Source organism: Nyctereutes procyonoides, unplaced genomic scaffold (genome assembly GCF_905146905.1).
Source record: "Nyctereutes procyonoides isolate TBG_1078 unplaced genomic scaffold, NYPRO_anot_genome, whole genome shotgun sequence".
NCBI classification, from domain to species: Eukaryota; Metazoa; Chordata; class Mammalia; order Carnivora; family Canidae; genus Nyctereutes; species Nyctereutes procyonoides.
In genome coordinates, this window is record NW_026575048.1 from 25,531,530 (window position 1) to 25,551,598 (window position 20,069).

General features: G+C 35.0%; 1 protein-coding gene across 9 annotated transcripts in view; it reads left to right on the forward strand.

Moving 5' to 3' along the window:
* BIRC6 (baculoviral IAP repeat containing 6) overlaps positions 1-20,069 on the forward strand; it is a 227,110-nt gene that overhangs the window by 52,661 nt on the left and 154,380 nt on the right. For 5 of the 9 annotated variants that reach the window (XR_008664705.1, XM_055327049.1, XM_055327048.1 and 2 more), the window contains exons 10-19: positions 1,836-3,230; positions 8,593-8,742; positions 11,307-11,532; positions 12,978-13,138; positions 14,190-14,321; positions 14,789-14,920; positions 17,685-17,863; positions 18,843-18,976; positions 19,521-19,682; positions 19,777-19,908. Coding sequence is in view for 8 of the 9 variants with exons in the window: in XM_055327049.1 (XP_055183024.1) it covers positions 1,836-3,230; positions 8,593-8,742; positions 11,307-11,532; positions 12,978-13,138; positions 14,190-14,321; positions 14,789-14,920; positions 17,685-17,863; positions 18,843-18,976; positions 19,521-19,682; positions 19,777-19,908 (2,803 nt within the window). In the remaining variant the exon portion in view is untranslated. The remainder of the gene's footprint in view (positions 1-1,835; positions 3,231-8,592; positions 8,743-11,306; positions 11,533-12,977; positions 13,139-14,189; positions 14,322-14,788; positions 14,921-17,684; positions 17,864-18,842; positions 18,977-19,520; positions 19,683-19,776; positions 19,909-20,069) is intronic. The other 4 variants (XM_055327045.1, XM_055327046.1, XM_055327047.1 and 1 more) reach the window with 2 other exon arrangements.

The following is a 20,069-nucleotide window of genomic DNA, read 5'->3' on the forward strand; positions in this document are numbered from 1 at the left end:
GTATATGTAATTAGTGGTTATTTTGTTATTATCTATCTATAAATACTAAAATAGCCTTTTCTTGGCAATTTCTGACCATAACTTAAAAAAATCATTTATATAAGTTTGTTTAGCCCAATAAATAGTTGAGCATCCTCAAGATTTATTACAGTGTATTACATGCTGTCAAAATCTTACTGTCAACTTTTAATTTTATTATTCTAAATTAGTTAATATTTATATAATATGTTAAATATTATAATATTTACAATATAAATATTTCATGGCAGTATATACAGGCTACATGTGAATGTAGCCAAATGAGTGGTTACATAAATGTAACTGGTTGTAACTGGTTCAATGTAACATTGAAATGTAACCAGTTTCATTAGGACAATTAAACTATTGAGTGTATAATTAAAATATACTTTATTTTAACTGGAAATGGTTTCAGTTTTAGGTCATAATAGTGACATATGAAATGAGAAGATTATCCTCAGAAAATAGGGAATTCTAGATAAAGCTGTCAGTGAGCATTTTAAAGAAATAATGAAAGAGTTAACAAACTGTGTAAATAGAACTTTTAGAACATCTTAAGTGTATGATGTTCCATGAATCTCAGTTGCACATTACTTGGGCAGCTTTCAAACTTTCATGCAGTTGCCTTGAGTTATTTTATATTTATTTCTTTTACTCTCTTCTGTATTCTTATCTAGAATTGTAAAGCCAATTCCAGTGTTTTTTTTTTTCCAGAAGAAATACTTAGACTTACTGTTGCTAATAATGTTGTTGCCCGACTGATAGTATTTTTTGCTTTTGGGAAAAAAACAAAATTGGTTCAGACCTTCAGTTCAGTATCAAGAGATTATACCTGGTTTAGGGGTTGAGTGACCTCTGTTGCAAGGTTTTGTGTAGACAGACATGGCATGCTTGGAGTGCTGAGACTGAGAAATGACTTTCGTACTCTTTGTAAGGGGACAGATGAATGATTTTTTTTTTAATTTTTATTTATTTATGATAGTCACAGAGAGAGAGAGAGAGAGAGAGAGAGGCAGAGACACAGGCAGAGGGAGAAGCAGGCTCCATGCACTGGGAGCCCGATGTGGGATTCGATCCCAGGTCTCCAGGATCGCGCCCTGGGCCAAAGGCAGGCGCCAAACCGCTGCGCCACCCAGGGATCCCCAGATGAATGATTATTAAGGGGTAATGTAGTTGACTTTAAATGAGCTATAAATTAGCAGATGATACAGAAGACACTTATGCTTCACTTTAAAATGGCAAATTGTGGGAACTTTTTCTTCCTAGTTATTTTTTTTCTAAGCTGAGTTTAGGATTACATTGCGTACTATGATAATCAACTGATAATTAGCATGGTGGGGTGGGAGAGAGGAGAGGATGCTATGACTCCTTCTAAATGGTAAAAGAAAGGGAAATGACGTTTCATGGATATTCTATAAAGTGCATAAGTGACAATTATAATGGTATTGAGTATTTTTTGGTTTAGAATTGAAGGGCAGAAATCCTGTTAATTTATTTTTTGAAATTCTGTTATTTTGATACTAATAATCATTCTCCCAAATTAGAGGATGGGGGAGTTTTGCTCATAAATTACCAGGAGAATATATTCTAAATTGAAAATGATTTTGAGTCTCTTGAATACTTCAGTGGTTTTTCGGTGTAGATTTGTCTCAGATTTGATTAACTTCTCTTTAAAATACTTTAAATTCTTCCACTTACATAATTATAATGCACTGATTGGATGAGTAAAAAAAAGAAAATTAATGAAAGCATAATACTAAAGATTTGTGATTTGCATTTTCACAGCCAATTCTAATGAATATTATTCCTTTTCAAAGGGCATACATCACAGAAGGAAGCCATGGAAGTGAGCCTTGATATAACAGCACTCAGCATTCTCCAGCAGCCTGAAAAACTTCAGTGGGAGATTGTGGCAAATGTGCTTGAAGATACTGTTAAGGATCTTGAAGAACTTGGGGCAAATCCTTGCTTAACAAACTCTAAGAGTGAAAAGACAAAGGAAAAGCACCAGGAACAACACAACATTCCCTTTCCATGTTTATTAGCTGGAGGTTTATTAACATATAAATCTCCTGCTACCTCACCCATTAGTAGTAATTCTCACAGGTCACTGGATGGTTTAAGCAGAACTCAGGGTGAAAGTATATCAGAACAAGGGTCAACTGACAATGAATCCTGCACTAATTCAGAATTGAATTCTCCTCTGGTAAGGAGGACTTTACCCATTTTGCTTCTTTATAGCATCAAGGAATCTGATGAGAAAGCAGGAAAAATATTTTCACAGATGAACAATATCATGAGCAAAAGTTTGCATGATGATGGTTTTACAGTTCCACAGATTATTGAAATGGAGCTGGATAGTCAGGAGCAGTTATTATTGCAGGATCCTCCTGTGACTTATATTCAGCAATTTGCAGATGCAGCAGCCAACCTTACCTCTCCAGATTCTGAGAAGTGGAACTCTGTGTTTCCCAAGCCTGGGACTTTGGTTCAGTGCTTAAGGCTGCCAAAGTTTGCAGAGGAGGAGAATCTTTGTATAGACTCCCTAACTCCTTGTGCTGATGGAATTCATTTGTTGGTAGGACTGCGGACATGCCCTGTTGAATCCTTGAGTGCAATAAATCAAGTAGAGGCCTTGAATAATTTAAATAAATTAAACTCTGCACTATGTAATAGACGGAAAGGTGAGCTGGAATCAAATCTTACTGTAGTGAATGGTGCAAATATTAGTGTAATCCAACATGAATCACCAGCAGATGTACAAACTCCTTTGATAATTCAGCCTGAGCAGAGGAATGTTAGTGGCGGATATTTAATACTTTATAAAATGAATTATGCCACTCGGATAGTGACTTTAGAAGAGGAGCCAATAAAAATCCAACATATCAAAGACCCCCAGGACACAATTACCTCGCTCATTTTGCTTCCACCAGATATATTGGATAATCGAGAAGATGACTGTGAGGAACCTATTGAGGAAATGCAGTTAACCTCAAAGAATGGCATTGAAAGTGAAAAAAAGGCTGATATTTCTACTCTTGGACACCTGGTAATAACCACTCAGGGAGGATATGTAAAAATACTAGATCTTTCAAACTTTGAAATTTTGGCCAAAGTGGAACCTCCCAAAAAGGAGGGCACTGAGGAACAGGATACATTTGTTTCTGTCATTTACTGCTCGGGCACAGACAGGCTGTGTGCGTGCACCAAAGGTAAGCTGTTGGTTTGTTTGGTTCTCTTACAAATCTTATAAAATCAGTGTATATGGCATTCATTTATATGCATACCTAGTATGAATTTTAGATTCATATAGATGGAGATAAATTTATTTTTTTTAATAATGAAGTGGTAAACTTTCTACTGTTTTAACTTTTTAAAACTTTTTTCTACTGCCCTAGGTAAGGATTCTAATTGTAAATAAGTTAATAAGTCTCTCAGAAAGTATCTTCTCTGCTTTAACCTCAAGAAAATAACCTGCTGTTGTTTCTGTGAGTCCTCACTCTGCATCTGCTCAAATGTGTGGCCTTGGGCAAGTTACTTTAAACTCAGTAAACCTTTGTTTATCTATAGACAAGGATAAGAAGGCCTGTTATCAGGCTTCCTAGAATTAAATAATGTATGTAAAGTTTTTGGCACAGAGTATATATACTGGTTGTTATCTCCTTCTGAAATAATATTTAGCAAATAATTACTAGTTTTGCCAAATAAATATTTCTTGTCTGATTTACTCCTAGCCTTTGGCTGATGGTTGAATCACCTTGCAACATCTGAGGCCCCATACAGAGGAACACATAGTGTGCATATTTTCCCTCTACTGTTCTTATTATATATTTCAGTTGGAAAGATAAAGCAGTTTTTGAAAAGGATTACTGATAAAATCAGGCAAAGTGAATAGTTTTATTGATAGTTCAGCAGGAATGTAGGACCAGGAGATACTTGAAGCCCAGATAACTATAACCATTGATTAGGAGAGGAACTGAGTGTGAGGAAAGTCCTACATCTCATTCATGGTTCTTGGGAGGCATTAACTTGAGTTTTTCCTTGCTTTAAAAGATTGCAAGAGTTTGGCTAAGAAGGGTAGTGGTGAATATAGTGTTTCAGATTGCCTTCTTTGAAATACATTTAAGGAAAATAAGGGGAAGAAAAATCTTCAAATAACATCAAACCCCAGACAGATTAATTTAAAAAAATGAGCAATGCAGAATAACTTTAGACTAATAAAACTTTGGAGTAGAGTTATAAAATTTAGAAAAATTTTAAAATACTATGTGGTGTGAAGGATAATTTGAAGTTATTAATCATGTATATGCCAGTTCATTGTGGTGATAGCTTTACTTCTGGTAATTCTTTTAGTCATCATGCCAACTTTATGAGGTATTTACTATTATTGTCTCCATTTTACAGATAAGGAAACTGAGAGTAGGAGAGGTGAAGTAACTTGCCTAAGTCACAGAGCCAGTAAATGACAGAGTCAGAATTCATACCTGGGCATCTGTTGTCAGGGTGCTTAAAGTACATTATATTGCCAGAATGTAACAAAACATGAGACTTGTAGGAGCGCCTGGGTGGCTTATTGGTTAAGCATCTGATTCTTTTTTTTTTTTTTTTAAGATTTTATTTATTTATTCATGATAGACACAGAGAGAGAGGCAGAGACAGAAGCAGGCTCCCTACATGGGACTGGATCCCTGGTCTCCAGGATCACGCCCCGGGCCAAAGGCCGGTGCCAAACCGCCGAGCCACCCAGGGATCCCAAGCATCTGACTCTTGATCTCAGCTCAAGTCTTGATCTCAGGGTCGTGAGTTCAAGCCATGCTGGGCTTGGAGCCCACTTGAAAAAAGAAGATTCGTTGAGTTTTAAAGAATGTTATTTTAATGTGAAAGATTAAAAAAAAAAATGAAACTAATTTAATATGCCATGAGCTATCCAGAATGGAACTGGATTGGAAACCTGAGTGACCTGGCCCCAGGACACATCTGTGTAAGATACTAGTATTTTCCAGAAATACAGTCAAGGTTTAATCATTTTAATTGTTTGATGAGATATGCTTTTGTGAGACAGAGAAGTAGTAGGGTTTTTTTGTTGTTGTTTTCGTTTTCTAAGAATTTATTTGACAGAGAGCACAAACAAGGGGAACAGCAGGCAGAGGGAGAGGGAGAAACTAGCTCCCCTTGGAGCAGAGATTCCAATGACAACTCAGTCCCAGGGCCGTGGGATCAGGACCTGAGCCGAAGGCGGACGCTTAACTGACAGAGTCACCCAGGCACACGAGAAGTAGTATTTAAATAGATTAATGTATCCTTGGAGTTTGGACAACAAAAAATCCTGGGAATCAATCTCATGTGATAGGAAATTTATCCAGATGGATCAAAGCACAAGAAATAAAGCCCGAGAAGTTAACCACTTTGAAAATTATCCCCTAGCTCTTCAACCATTGACCGGTCAAGATGCATTTGAAAGGATGAGATTAGTAACAAAAAAGAGAAAAGAAAAGTTGATGTTTTAAAATGTACATATGATAGTCCATAAAGTAATTGTAAACTTTTTAAAAAGGATTACAGACTATGATTCAAATGGACATGACATTTCCATGACAAGTCATAAGAATGCATTCAAATAGCTAACTCTTTTTTTCTCATAAAGATCATTGAGCCTTTTGATAAAAATCTAACAACTAATAAATATTGTAAGGTAATTTCAAATAGTATCAATACTATACTAAAGATAGAATTGATGCAGCTGTGTTTGGTTAAAGTTCGGAAATAGTACATACATACATACATATACGTATATACCACCAGCCAGCCACTCCAGAAATGTGGGCCACTTTCTCCACAGCTGGCAGAGGGCTGAGGAATGGGGGATGGCAACTGTTTCCTTCAGGCCACTTTCATGAAAGATCAGCAGCCTTTCCCTTTATCAGGCATCGTCTGGTCATTGTTTCCTGTTAGACTTCAGAGTTCTGAAATAGTTGATTTCAGTCACTTTTTAGTTCAGTAGCTGACCTCTAGAACTTCCTGTCTAGAACTTCCTACTCCACCATTTGGCGTGACATTACTGTTGCTTTTGTTGAGATATATATATATATATATTTTATGTTCTGTTCTCTGTGATTTTGTCACAAACCACTTTAGAATAATAATTACTGTATATAATTTTTGTCTTGTAAAAAATTTACAAAGAAATGAGATAAAACATAATTCTGTTCACCTACTTTACTCATTTCATCACCTACAGTACTCATTTCTGGTGCGAGAGAGAGAAGGAATTTGGTATTGCTTTCTTTATCTTAAGGACTTTCTGTAGTACTTCTTACAGGACAGATTTCCTAGCAAAAAATTTTGTTTATCCTGAAATGCTTCTATTTCACATTCATTTTTGAAGAATAGTATTGTATAGAATTATTGGTTGACTATTTCTGTGCATCTCATTCAGTTGCCTTTGGCCTCCATTGTTTCTGGTAAGTCTGATGTTAATTTGCATTATTGTATTGCACATATACTCGTACACATGATCTGTCCCATAGATCTTTGAGATACTTTTCGTTTTTAAAACTCTTTTTTTTTTGTTTAAATTCAGATTGGTTAATTTCTTATGCTCAATTTTTATTTTATGGATTCCTTCTGCCATTTCAGATGTGCTTTGAGCCTCTTTTTAAAAAATATTTTATTTATTTATTTATGAGAGGCACAGAGAGAGGCAGAGACACAGGCAGAGGGAGAAGCAGGCTCCATGCAGGAAGCCCAATGTGGGACTTGATCCTGGGTCTCCAGGATCAGGCCCTGGGCTGAAGGAGGCACTAAACTGCTGAGCCACCCAGGCTGCCCTGCTTTGAGCCTCTTTAGTGAACTTTTCATTTTAGCTGTTTTATGTTTCCAGAATTTCCCTTTGTTCTTTAAAATAATTTCTAATTTTTAGTTGAGATTCTTGTTGAGTCATTTCCACCATTTGTTCCTTTAAATCTCCATACCTGATTTCCTTTTCTTCTATAAAAATATTTACAGTAGCTTTTTTGAAGTCTGTGTCTGCCAAATCTAAATCTTGGGAACTCCGAGATATTTCTCAATGACTTTGTTTTACTTAAGCAGGGGTCACTCTTTCTTTACATGTCTTAAAATTTTTAATTTAATACTGGACATTTTAAAGAACATTGCAGAATTTTAGACTCTGATTTCCCCTCTTTGGAGGTTGTTGTTGCTTTGTTTGGTAATCCATCAGGACTACATTCGTGAAATCCATTTCTTTTACAGTATGAAGTCACTGATGTCTCTTCTCATTTTTTTTTCTGTTTTTTTTTTTTTTAATATTTTATTTATTTATGAGGGACACAGAGGGATGGGCAGGCTCCCTGCAGGAAGCCTGATGTGGGACTAGATCCCGTGACTCTAGTATCACTCCCTGGGCTAAAGGCAAGCGCTCAACTGCTGAGCCACCCAGGGATTCCCCTTTTTCTGGTTTTAATTTTTAAATCTTGTTTCTTATTTGTTGCCTCTGTGTCCGCTTAGCATAGTATTCAACCAAGATTTTGATAAGTGATTGTGCCCAAGTAACTTCACCAGAGAGGCTGTATTCAGGTGTGTCCTGGCTTTTATTTGCTTTATTTTTATTTTCTGTTAGGTCCTCTCTCATCTTTTCTGAATATGCATGGGGCTTAGTTGACAGGGAATATGTGGATGGCTTGAGTCCCATCTCGTTTTGCTATACATGTGTACAACCTCTGCTCATTATGGATTATGTCAAGAGTTTAGCAAACTTCCTATGTTTTTGTCACTTTTTGTAACTTTTTATTAAGTTTGCTTGCTCCAGGCAGGGTCATGACTTCAGATTGCACCTCATGTTTGTTGCCACTGAGTTCTTTAAACTGATGGCTCTCCAAATCCACTGACCGCCCCCCTCCCTTTGACAGTAGCTTCCCATCTACCTGTCTTTATTGCTTGCCCCATCTTGGTTGAATGATAGTGTGTCTCACTTTATAGTTGCTTTTCAGGAAGAGGAGTTGACATCTTCCTTATTCGGTCATATTGGAAGTGAATCTCCAGATATTTGTGTAGAATATTCTTTTATCCATTGATTTTTCTCTTTAAATATTTGCTAACTTTGCCTTCAGTTTTTTCCTATGAGAAATACAAAAAATAGAAACTCAATATCATTTCATTTCATTGTGAATCCTTAAATTAAGAATCTTTGTTCATTTTTGTTACTCCTGGGATATTTAGTGCATCAGTTTCCTCCTCTGTAAAGTGGCCACAGTAATAGTCCTTACCTCAGGGGTTTTTGTGAAGACTAAATGAATTAAGCATTTAAGATAGCGTCTTATGTGTAGTTTAAACTAGGTAAATAACTTTTCATATATGTTTATATATTTGTCATTTTCTGTATTAAATTTAATTTTCAATTTGTGATTCCTTGTCAATTTAATTTCTATGTTCCGGAAGATATGTCACTTTGGCAGCCCTGTTTATCTGCTTGTGAGTGATATTAAAATAAATTAAATTTCTTAACTAAGTAGTATGCATTTGTATGTTTACCCATATTCTATGTACCTGTGTTGATTAAATTTTACTACACTGTAGGTGGTGAGCTTCATTTTCTCCAAATTGGAGGAACTTGTGATGATATTGATGAAGCTGATATTCTAGTGGATGGATCTCTTTCTAAAGGGATAGAACCATCTTCTGAAGGTTCCAAACCTTTATCAAATCCTTCAAGTCCTGGCATTTCAGGTATGATGCTAAGTATGTATGTATGTATTTATTTTTATTTTTACTTTTAAAAGATTTTATTTATTTATTCATGAGAGACAGAGAGAGAGGCAGAGACATAATAGGCAGAGGGAGCAGCAGGCTCCATGCAGGGAGCCTGACGTAGGACTCGATCCCAGGACTCCAGGATCATGCCCCAGGCCGAAGGCAGATGCTCAACCACTGAGCCCCCCAGGGATCCCGATACTAAGTTTTTAAATGAATCTTAAAAACACAAATTCTTGTGATATTCAAAATTTTCTTAGTCTATCTTAGATAATTTTAAAAATTCTTTCAGATTTTACCGTCAGCTTTTGGTTACATTGATGAGGGACTCCATTTCTCTGTTGCCATTCTTTCACTAGGATTGTTTTATTTATTATCATTTTTTCAGTAGTTGGAAATTGTTGTAAACATTAAAAGGTTTTTTTCACTGATGATCAGTTGGCCAGTATTGGTGATGTTACCTAAGAGGTAAAAACATTATTTTGGCCATTAAGGAGCTTTTGTTCTAGTTTGGGAGGGAGGAAAAACATGAAATAGAGGAGTTGATCAAGTATAAAGTCAGTGGAGTGGCTAATACTGATATTACTACTGGAATTGAAAAGCTGGAAAAATATTCTCTTACTATGGTATATTCAGATCCTCACTGCCCTATTGTGCACCATTAGATAGACTTGTTTTTGTATGTTGTTTACTTCCTCTCTTTCTATGTTCTGTACTGCCCTCCAGAACTGTTTTTTCAGAAGTATAGTTTAAGTGTTACTCCTGCTTAAAACTTTTGGACTTCTATGAAACAACTCCAGTCTTCTCAGTGTTTGTTACAGTAAACGTTTTATGATTTAAGTGATTCAGTATCATGCCCTTTCCATGTCTCACTGAGTTCTCTTTCCCTACCCTTTATGACTACACTTAGTCTTTTAGTGCTCCCACAGTACCGTTAATGTTATACTCTTAGCCCTTAATACATTTTATTCCCTACATCTAGCATTTAAAAGGTTAATAAATCTTTAATGAAAAGTGTGTTTAAACTCAGATGTTTTCCAAATAGAAATAATACATAAAGTTGGTATTTGATTTTTATGGACCCTTAATATTTGGGCATTTGATCATTTTTCTTTGCACCAAGGCAAACCTTTAGTGATTATTAGTATAATATATGCTAACTTTAGTGCCTATCAGTATAAACATGCTGTTTTATATATCCGGGTTTTTCAGCCTCAACTCTATTATTGATATTTTGGGCTAGATAATTCTTTGTTGTGGGCAGAGTGTCCTGTGCTGTATTACCAGATCTCTGGCTTCTACATGCTACAGTCCAGCCGCACAATCACCTCCATCCATGTGGCCTTTGGGAGGCAAGATTGTCCCCTGATTGAGATAAATTGACTCATGTCTCATGCTATAATAAATCAAGACTTGATTATTTTGGTTATCTATCCAGCCGCACAATCACCTCCATCCATGTGGCCTTTGGGAGGCAAGATTGTCCCCTGATTGAGATAAATTGACTCATGTCTCATGCTATAATAAATCAAGACTTGATTATTTTGGTTATCTATACAGTTTGGTTTAAAAAGCTAACAGTGAATGTTTCTTATTTTATAGGGTATTGTTATAACAAGAGAATTTTCATATGTAGTCCATAAATACTATTGGATAGAGAAAAGAATTACATTATAAGGAAATAAATAATGTAAAGATGGGATATTGATATACTGTACTATTAACACAAACAATATTTAACAGTTTTAGTCTGATTTCAAAAGCTTTGAGAAATGTGGTTTGAAGTATACATTTAATAATTCTTTTGAACTTAGTGTAAATTTTCTTTGTGAAAATATTCTAAACCTATCAGATTTCATATTTTAATCTTTTCATAAACTTTTGTTAATTGGAACAGGCACAACAGCCTTTGTTTAATATTAGAAATTTCATATATATGAACACATTTTCATAAGAGAGAAACTAATCTTTCTGAAGCAGATTATTACTCTTACAATATTGGTATGCATACAAGATATTCTTAACTATCACAGAAGTAAAATAGTGCTGGTGAAGCTTTTGGTTTCTAAGTATTTATCTGCCATCAGTGTAGCTTATGACTTCTAAAAAATTACTTTTTTATAAAGTAACAAAGGGCAAATGTTATGTATTTATTGATGTTTAGCATTTTGTTTTGTAAATAACAAAGTCTAAAAGTTACTTATTGATTTGATACAGTTTTAGCTTGCATTTCGGGACTACTTTCATCGCCCTTGCTAACTTAGAGCTGGTGAAAGCTCAGTCAGGGCTCTTCTGATAGGTTTGAGTTTGGGTTTCTCCAATAAGGAATGACCTCTCTATAATATAAAATATTCAAGATGGATTTTTGTTATGGCCATTATGTAGTTAGTGCTAGTTACTTTATTTGCATATAGATAACTGAGCTCACATTAATAACTCTAGGATATTTGGCAAGTTTTGTAATTGACTATATAAAACACATGAATGAAAACTACTATTTTTAAAAACTTACTTCAAATTCTGTGTTCACTATTATTAAGGAGTTGATTTATTGGTGGACCAGCCATTCACCCTTGACATCTTGACATCTCTAGTGGAGCTAACCCGCTTTGAGACTTTGACTCCACGGTTTTCAGCTACTGTTCCTCCATGCTGGGTAGAAGTTCAACAAGAACAGCAGCAAAGGAGGCATCCTCAACATCTGCATCAGCAACACCATGGAGATGCTGCTCAGCACACTAGAACTTGGAAACTACAGACTGACAGGTAAGACATTCTTCTAAGGTATTTCATTTTAAGTCCATATTTGTTGGTGGCAACATGTAATTCTTAGATATATTATTGCTTCTCTTAACTTTTGTATATTACTAACTTTGTTCTTTTCATTCATCACCTTAATTTTGGAAATTTCTATATTCTTGGTTGTAGGATAAAACAGAGTAATCCACCATTGCAGTTAGTTTGGACATTCAGTTCACAAGTTTATTTAACAGATATTTATTTCTTTATTTATTTTAAAGATCATTTTATTTATTTTTTTATTTAAATTCAGTTATTTAACATATAGTGTATTATTAGTTTCAGAGGTAGAGTTCATTGAATCATCAGTCTTATATAATACCCAGTGCTTATTACATCGTGTGCCCTCCTTAATGTCCATCACCCAGTTGCACCATTCCACCTATTTAACAGATACTTAAATGCTTGTTTTGTGTAGGCACTCTTGTAGGCAATAGTACTATGACTGTCACTGGAATTTACATTCTCTTGGGGATAGACAGTAAGCTGATGTCTACTATGCCACATAGTCATAAAAGCTATGAAATATGATAAGTATCTTTTTAGGCCATGTTGAGAATTTTAAGTGATGTAAGATTAGGAAGATATTACAGGGCTTTGGATACAGGAATGATAGAATTTACATCCTAGAAGAATACAGTAAGACTGCTGTGATGACAATAGATTATGAGTGGTTGTGTATATTCAAAGGCAGTGATAGAAGTGAGGGTTCTAGTTTGGATGATATTGCAGTTTGTTTTTGGTAGTTTGGACCATGATAATAGTTGTTGGAGGTAGTGAAAAGAGTGGTCACATTCTGGATATAATTGGAGTAGAAGGAATAGTATATGCTGATGCATTGAACATATTGTGTGAGAGAGAAGAGTCCAGGATGACTGAGGTTTTGGATTGAGAGGATTGAAAATTAGAATTACTGAGATGGAGTAGGCAATTAAGTTTGGCTTTACTTACAGTAAATTAGAAATGTTTGGTAGATGTTTGAATGAGTCTGGAAATTAGTGGAGTGTGGTTTGGAGATTTTTATTTTTCAGGCTTTATATAGAATTTAAAATCAGAATAGACATGTCTAAGAAATACAAGAAGTTCTTATTTTAAAATGCAGATTCCTGAGACTTCACTCATAGAGACTGAGGGTAGGACTCCGGAATCTGCAGATAATTCTGATGCATAATAGTCCACTGTAAGGAACAGGGTATATTGGGATGTTCAGTTCCCAAGATTGTTGTCAATTTCTAATGTAAGCTCTGCTACTGACCTAAGTTTAACCTCTTTTTGGGAGCTGATCCCAGTGAGAAGCATTGGGTTTTGTTGAGGGTGCAAATCAGAGTATGAAAAGTGTTAATTAATGATAATGTGGTTTTGGCCAAAGAAAGACTTTTGCTGTATTTACCATTTACTCCTTTATTTGACAGCAACAGCTGGGATGAACATGTGTTTGAATTGGTTCTACCTAAAGCTTGTATGGTTGGACATGTGGACTTCAAATTTGTATTGAACTCAAACATCACCAATATTCCACAGATACAAGTGACACTGCTGAAAAATAAAGCTCCAGGCTTAGGGAAAGTCAATGGTAAGAATGAATCAAAATTTATATTTGAAGGTTTCTTAAGAAAATGAATTTTCAACTTGACTGTGTAGGTTTCATGTCCCTCACCTGCCTTCCCTTTCCTCTCCATTCTGTCCCCTACCCCCGTACTTCTTTTCTGCTCTATTTTTTGTGGTTTTGTTAAGAAAAGTTAATTTTAGAGGTTTTTCAGTAGCTCAGGATTATATAGGATTGCATAAACTGGAATAATTTAATTATGCTATTTGGGAAATTCAATTAGTTTCTTTCTGAATTAGTTTCAGTTTTATCATTCCTAGACTTATACGTTTTTCTTCCTAAGTGGAGACTTCACGGGAAAATAACTTTGTTAATGGAAGTCACGTATTCTTTTAAGATTACTGGTGAAACCCAACCTTTCTTTTTTTTTTTTTCCCCAACCTTTCATAAAATACAGAAGCACACCTGGAAATCCATCCAACATTATTTACTTTTCTTACAAGTTCAGAATTTGATATATTGAGTTATTTAAATAGATTGTATACATTTAGTATGTTGGGAACTAGATGTTACTCATCAGTGTTTTCTCCTTAATAGGTTCGTTTAAAGGGCTGGGGATAATTTCACAGTAAAATGGCTGTCCAGGGAGTAGAAACAGTGAAACTTGAAAGATTTCTTATTTTCAAAATACATATGTGTTTGTGTATATGTGTGTGTGTTTGTATGTGTGGTGCATTCTTTTGAATCTTGGCAGATTCAGATTTAATTGGATCTAGGGCTTAGGCATTGGTTTTTTTAAACTTTGCAGGTGCTTATACTCTGCAGCCTAGGGTAAGAACTTATAGTTTAGTTGCCAGCAAATTATTTCTCAGGTGAATATTTTAGTACCACTAAAAGAGAGAAGAGTGTATGAAACAATGGAATCTAATTTTTTTTTCTTCTTCTGACAACCATTTTGTATCATCTGTGATTAAAAATATCACAGTAGTTCCCATTTTAACAGAAAATTTTAGAATTTCAGGCACATAAATTATTAATATTAAGCAAAATTAAGTTTACTAATATTTTTATCCTCTAGAAACAGCAGTAGATAGGCAGATCACCTTTCCTTTGTCTCCAGCTCTTAACATTGAAGTGGAACAAAATGGGAAACCGTCCCTGGTTGATTTGAATGAAGAAATGCAGCACATGGATGTAGAGGAATCACAGTGTGAGTTAAATTATAGAGCTGTTGTCCATGACAGTAAAAGGAGTAGTGATCCAAATGCATCATGTTGGGCAGAGATTTCCTTATGGCTTGCAAAAACGTGGTTTTAAAAACACAATTAAAAAATAACCTATAATTCTGCTTTGGCAATATGCTTTAACTTTCAGCTCATCTTTGTGAACACAGCTGTGCTAATACTTGCATTCTTGTTTTTTAATATCTTGGGATTTAAAATCATGTCATGGTTTTATAATTTTTTTTTGACAATCAAGGTGAATGTAAATAATATGGGAATGGAAAGCAACATATATCAGATCTTTGATTATAGTTCCTTAGCATGATAGTGAATTCTTACTTGAGTACATTCTAAGTATGGTATTTTGTGTGGCAGTATTATGTATGGGATGGATATTTGCTTATTTCATGTTTTTAAATTACAAACTAAAAGAAAATATATTTTTTCTTTTTAGGTCTTAGATTATGTCCATTTTTAGAAGATCATAAAGAAGACATTCTCTGTGGACCAGTATGGCTTGCTAGTGGCCTTGATCTATCAGGGCATGCTGGGATGTTGACATTAACAAGCCCCAAACTTGTTAAAGGTGAAGTAACATATTTTACAAAAGCAGAGTAAATAATGCCACAATTGTAAAAATAGATTAAAAGAAAGTGATCTCAAAAAAATAAGATTTTGTTTTGTTTGGGATTTACATTAACATTTCCATCAGTTTCCTGGTAGCTTAGATCATTTCCTCTCAGAAGTGACTTTTTTTTTATTCCTAAGATTTTTATTTATTTATTTGAGAGAGTGCGCACAGAAGGGAAGAGGGAGAAGTGGACTCCCAACATGGGCTCGATCTCAGGACCTTGAGATCATGACCTGAGCTGAAGGCAGATTCTTAACTGACTTAGCTACCCAGGCTCCCTGAAGTACTGTGTTTTTATGTTAAACTTCTGATACTACTGTCTGTGTTTTGGAGGTTTAAGTGCTTTTTAAGAAAACATGAAGAAAATGAATATGATAACTTAGTGTGACATAGCAGAACTTTTTTGAGTAACCAGGTGACATGTCCTGGCATGGTTGCCTTTCCCATCAACTCAGAGTCCTGTGTCTTTAGTATTTTCTATTGTTATATGTTCTCTTAACAGGATTGTTACAGAAGAGTTTTGATAATATCAAATGTAATTATTTGAGTGCCTCACATAAACACATTAATGTATATTTTAAAATAATTGGCTATTATATAGAGGATTGATGTTGGAGTTGTAGGGCTCTTATATATAATGGCTTTTGTATCCTAAGGGTAAATTTAAAAAGCCAACAAACAAAATATCTGGCTGGATTATTAAAAGTTATTTTAGAGGTGGAGTAGGATATGCAATCCTGTCTCAAACCAGGAAAATACCTGACCATCTAAATAACAACTACTTTAATTTGTGTACATTCTCTTCATATTAGTTGTCTACATTTACACATTTACCTTTAGTTGCAGATGTAATATATATACAAGTTTTGATGTGCTCTCTTGACTATATCTTATTCATTACGTTTATGAGATCCTCTGGTGTTTATGCCACATACTGGCATATAACAGTGAGCAAGACTAATAAAATCTCTCATTTTTTTTTTTAAGATTTTATTTATTTACTCATGAGAGACACAGAGAGAGAAGCAGAGACGTAGGCAGAGGGAGAAGCATGCTCCCCATGGGAAGCCCGTTGCGGGACTCGATCCCAGGACCCTGGGATCACTACCTGAGCCAAAGGCAGATGCTCAACCACTAAGCCACCCAGGTGCTCCAAATCTCTCATATTGTTGAGAGTATAAGTTACTTTTGCTGAATGAGAGTATGAAACTTAAATTTGTATGTGAAAATAAAGATGTTGGCTTTGCCAAAATGGAGGATGGAATTAAATGATGCATTTCAAAAGACTCAATTCAGGGATACCTGGGTTCCTCACATGGTTAAGCATCTGCTTGTGGCTCAGGTCATAATCCCAGGGTTCTGGGTTGGAGCCCCACAGGCGCTCCCTCTTCTTCTTCCCGTCTCCCTCCACTCATTCTCAGTCTCTCACTTTCTCTCAAATAAATAAAATCTTAAAAAAGGACTCAATTTAAAAGTATTAATTTTTCTAGAATTTACCAACAACGATGTTTTTTTCTTAACCAAATTATCCAAAAATCTTTGGAATTGGAATAAATACTAAAGTTTTAGAGGAAAAGGACAATGTGGATCAAAGAAATTTGGAAAAAGGAAACAGAGAGGGAAGATCTTGTCAGATACCAGAACATAGAATAATAATACAACAATAAGAATATAACAGTGTAATGCTAGCACAGTAGGCAGGCAAGTCACTGGAAACCAACAAAGGTAGCTTTTGTAATTAGAGAAAGATTTAATACCTGTGAGGTAACAGTAGGCTGATGGTTTGTTTACTGGTGAGTGTATTATTTTCAGGGTCTTTTTACAATATATTTTACTTAAAGATTGTGTGGTGTGATCTCAGTTTAGTTAAAAAAAGAATGTAGGGATCCCTGGGTGGCGCAGCGGTTTGGCGCCTGCCTTTGGCCCAGGGCGCGATCCTGGAGACCTGGGATCGAGTCCCACATCGGGCTCCCGGTGCATGGAGCCTGCTTCTCCCTCTGCCTATGTCTCTGCCTCTCTCTCTCTCTCTCTCTCTCTCTCTCTCTCTCTCTCTGTGACTATCATTAAAAAAAAAAAAAAGTACTAGTGGTAATAACCAGTATTTATTGAGTGCTTTCTTTGTTCCATGCACAGTTGTGTTTAGTTGCCTTTGAGGTAGGTACTGTTATTCCCATTTTACATTTGAAAGAACCAAACCACAGGAGATGAATTTGTCACATGCCTAATAAATGGCAGGACCATTATTCAAACCCAGGTAGTAACTCCAAAGCCTGTCCTTTTTCATCGATGTTGCTGATTTTTATGTGTGTATGCACCTATGTATGTGTGTGCATGCATGCATAAAAAGACTGGATGGATTCACATAATGATACCATTATTATCTTTGGGTAGTGCCTTAAAGATAGTGTTTTCTTTGTGTTTTTCCATAGTTCACAAAATGTCTGTTATTAAAATGAATAATTTTGTTGGGGAAAAATATGCAAAATGTTTGTAACAATTAGTCATAATTTTCCATCTTGTAAAACTCCTGTGCTTTTTGTTCTTTTGCTATGAACATATGAAGGTTATTTGATGATTATACTCAAACAATATAATTTGAAAATTCCGATTAAGTGTATTATTCTTTTTATGGAATTATTTAACTTGCTCTATGAAGATGAAAAACAATTTGATCTTTTGATGATCCAGTTATTTTTCCCATTCTTTCCTGCTCCTTTAGGTATGGCAGGAGGAAAATATCGTTCCTTTTTAATCCATGTCAAAACAGTGAATGAAAGAGGAACAGACGAGATCTGTAATGGTGGTATACGCCCTGTAGTAAGACTTCCATCCCTAAAACACCAGAGTAACAAGGGTTATTCACTTGCTTCACTCTTGGCAAAAGTTGCAGCAGGCAAGGTATGAAGCAGTGTCATTTTGAACCACAACAATACTGTTATAAACATTATGGACAAGATTTGACACACAATTGGAAGTAGTATGACCCTTCATTGATTTTTCAATAGATATTTGGTTTGTTTATAATTTTTTTTGCAGTGACTTTAAAAACGTAATTAATATATTTTGAATTAACTTTAAGCAAACGTTTATAAAGTATACTCAGCAGAGAGTAATTGTTAGCAGATATTTCCCTTTATAATTATTTTAGGCCGTAATATTTATTTAGGTTTTAGAGTTTTATGTCTATATCCTTTACTAGTAACTTACCACTTTTTTTTGGGTAAACATTTGGGATGATGCAGGAAGAGAAGTTAGGGAGTAATGTTAGAGATAAATCCCAATTTCAAGGTTGATTTTCTACAAGTAGCTGTGTACCATGCAGTCTCTTCGTAGTTGTCTGATCTTGGATTTTCTTGAACTCCAGAGATTTTTGTTTCTCTATCATCATTATTCATAAGCAACAATAGCAATATCAGTAACATCAATCATCTTATATTTGTATAGGTCTTCCAATTTTTCAAGGACTTCTGTGTACTTTATCTGATTTAATCCTCAAAATAACTCTGAGGTAGGCAGAGCAGGTGCTACTATTATATCCATTTTTCATACTGAGAGTGAGTGAACCGTAGAGATTGGGGAGCGGTCATATTTCATATCGCTTATAAGTGCTATGGCTGGGACTGGTCTCAGGACTTTGGCTTTCTAATCTTTAACCATTGGGTTATTGCCTTTGAAACAATGACTGTTTTTTTTCCCCCATTATAATTCTGGGGGAAATGAGTCATTTCCTGAATACAAGGGTAAAAGCCGTCATTTTAATTTGATATGTATGTTTTGATAGTCATAATTCAGTTATTTTCTTTTTTAAAAAACTTTAGTAAATAATCTTTTAGTTTCATTTGTTTGTTCATTGAGTTGTTTGTTTTTGTATGTTTAGGAAAAATCATCTAATGTTAAGAATGAAAATGCAGCTGGTACCCGCAAATCTGAGAACCTCCGGGGCTGTGACTTGCTGCAGGAGGTCTCAGTCACCATTCGAAGATTTAAGAAAACTTCAATTTCTAAGGAAAGGTAACCTCATTTTTTTCTCCTGTTCTTACAATAATAAACATGCAAAGAAGAATTCCAACAAAATACAACACGCACATATAATATTTTTAAGCCTTTTACTTGAAAATTTTTATTTCCTTTCCATTTCACTTTGGTATTTATAATCCTAGTGAGGGTATGAATTATCTTTCTACTTCATTGTTTTATTCCTGGCATTTATATAATGTTTAGAGTATATGAGGAATATGGTATTTGTAGAACAAGGAAAGAAATAAATATAATTTGAAGTTTTCATTTTTTGTCAGAAAATAATACATTTTTGTAAACTTAATTTCTTTTAAAACTTTTTACAAACCAAGTATTGCTTAATTGCTGTTTTAAGTCTTTTAATACCATAACATTAATTGGTCAGCATTCCACTGTAAAATTTAATTTTCAGAAGAATATTTTTGATTGTGCTATTCATGATTCAGAATGAAACATATGACCAACCAGGTTGTGATAGCTTTAGTCTGACTGTTCTGTTTTGGTTGTTAATGGATTTATATTCTTTTATATTTTTTAGAGTGCAGCGATGTGCTATGTTACAGTTTTCAGAATTTCATGAGAAGCTTCTTAACACTCTTTGTAGAAAAGCAGATGATGGCCAAATCACAGAACATGCCCAGAGCCTTGTGTTGGATACCCTTTGTTGGTTAGCTGGAGTACATTCAAATGGACCTGGAAGGTTAATTAAGATTTTACTTACCATTGATGATTGCACTTTGGATGTTATAAATAGAAGTTCAAGATGAGTCTAAATATCTGCTATTGTTTTGCAGCTCTAAAGAAGGAAATGAGAGCCTGCTTTCAAAAACACGAAAATGTCTTTCAGACATCGTGCGTGTTTGCTTCTTTGAGGCAGGACGAAGCATAGCCCATAAGTGTGCCCGATTTCTAGCCTTGTGCATTAGGTTGGTGTTTCTTTGTTGAAAGTCCGGTTTGAAAGAAAAAAAAAGGTCTGATTTGTAGGTGCACCTGTGGTTTGGCAGGTGATGGCAGTGTTTGTAGTATAATTTGATACTTAATGTGTAATGAGAATTTTCAAAAGTTGAGGAGGATTATTGAGATTTTA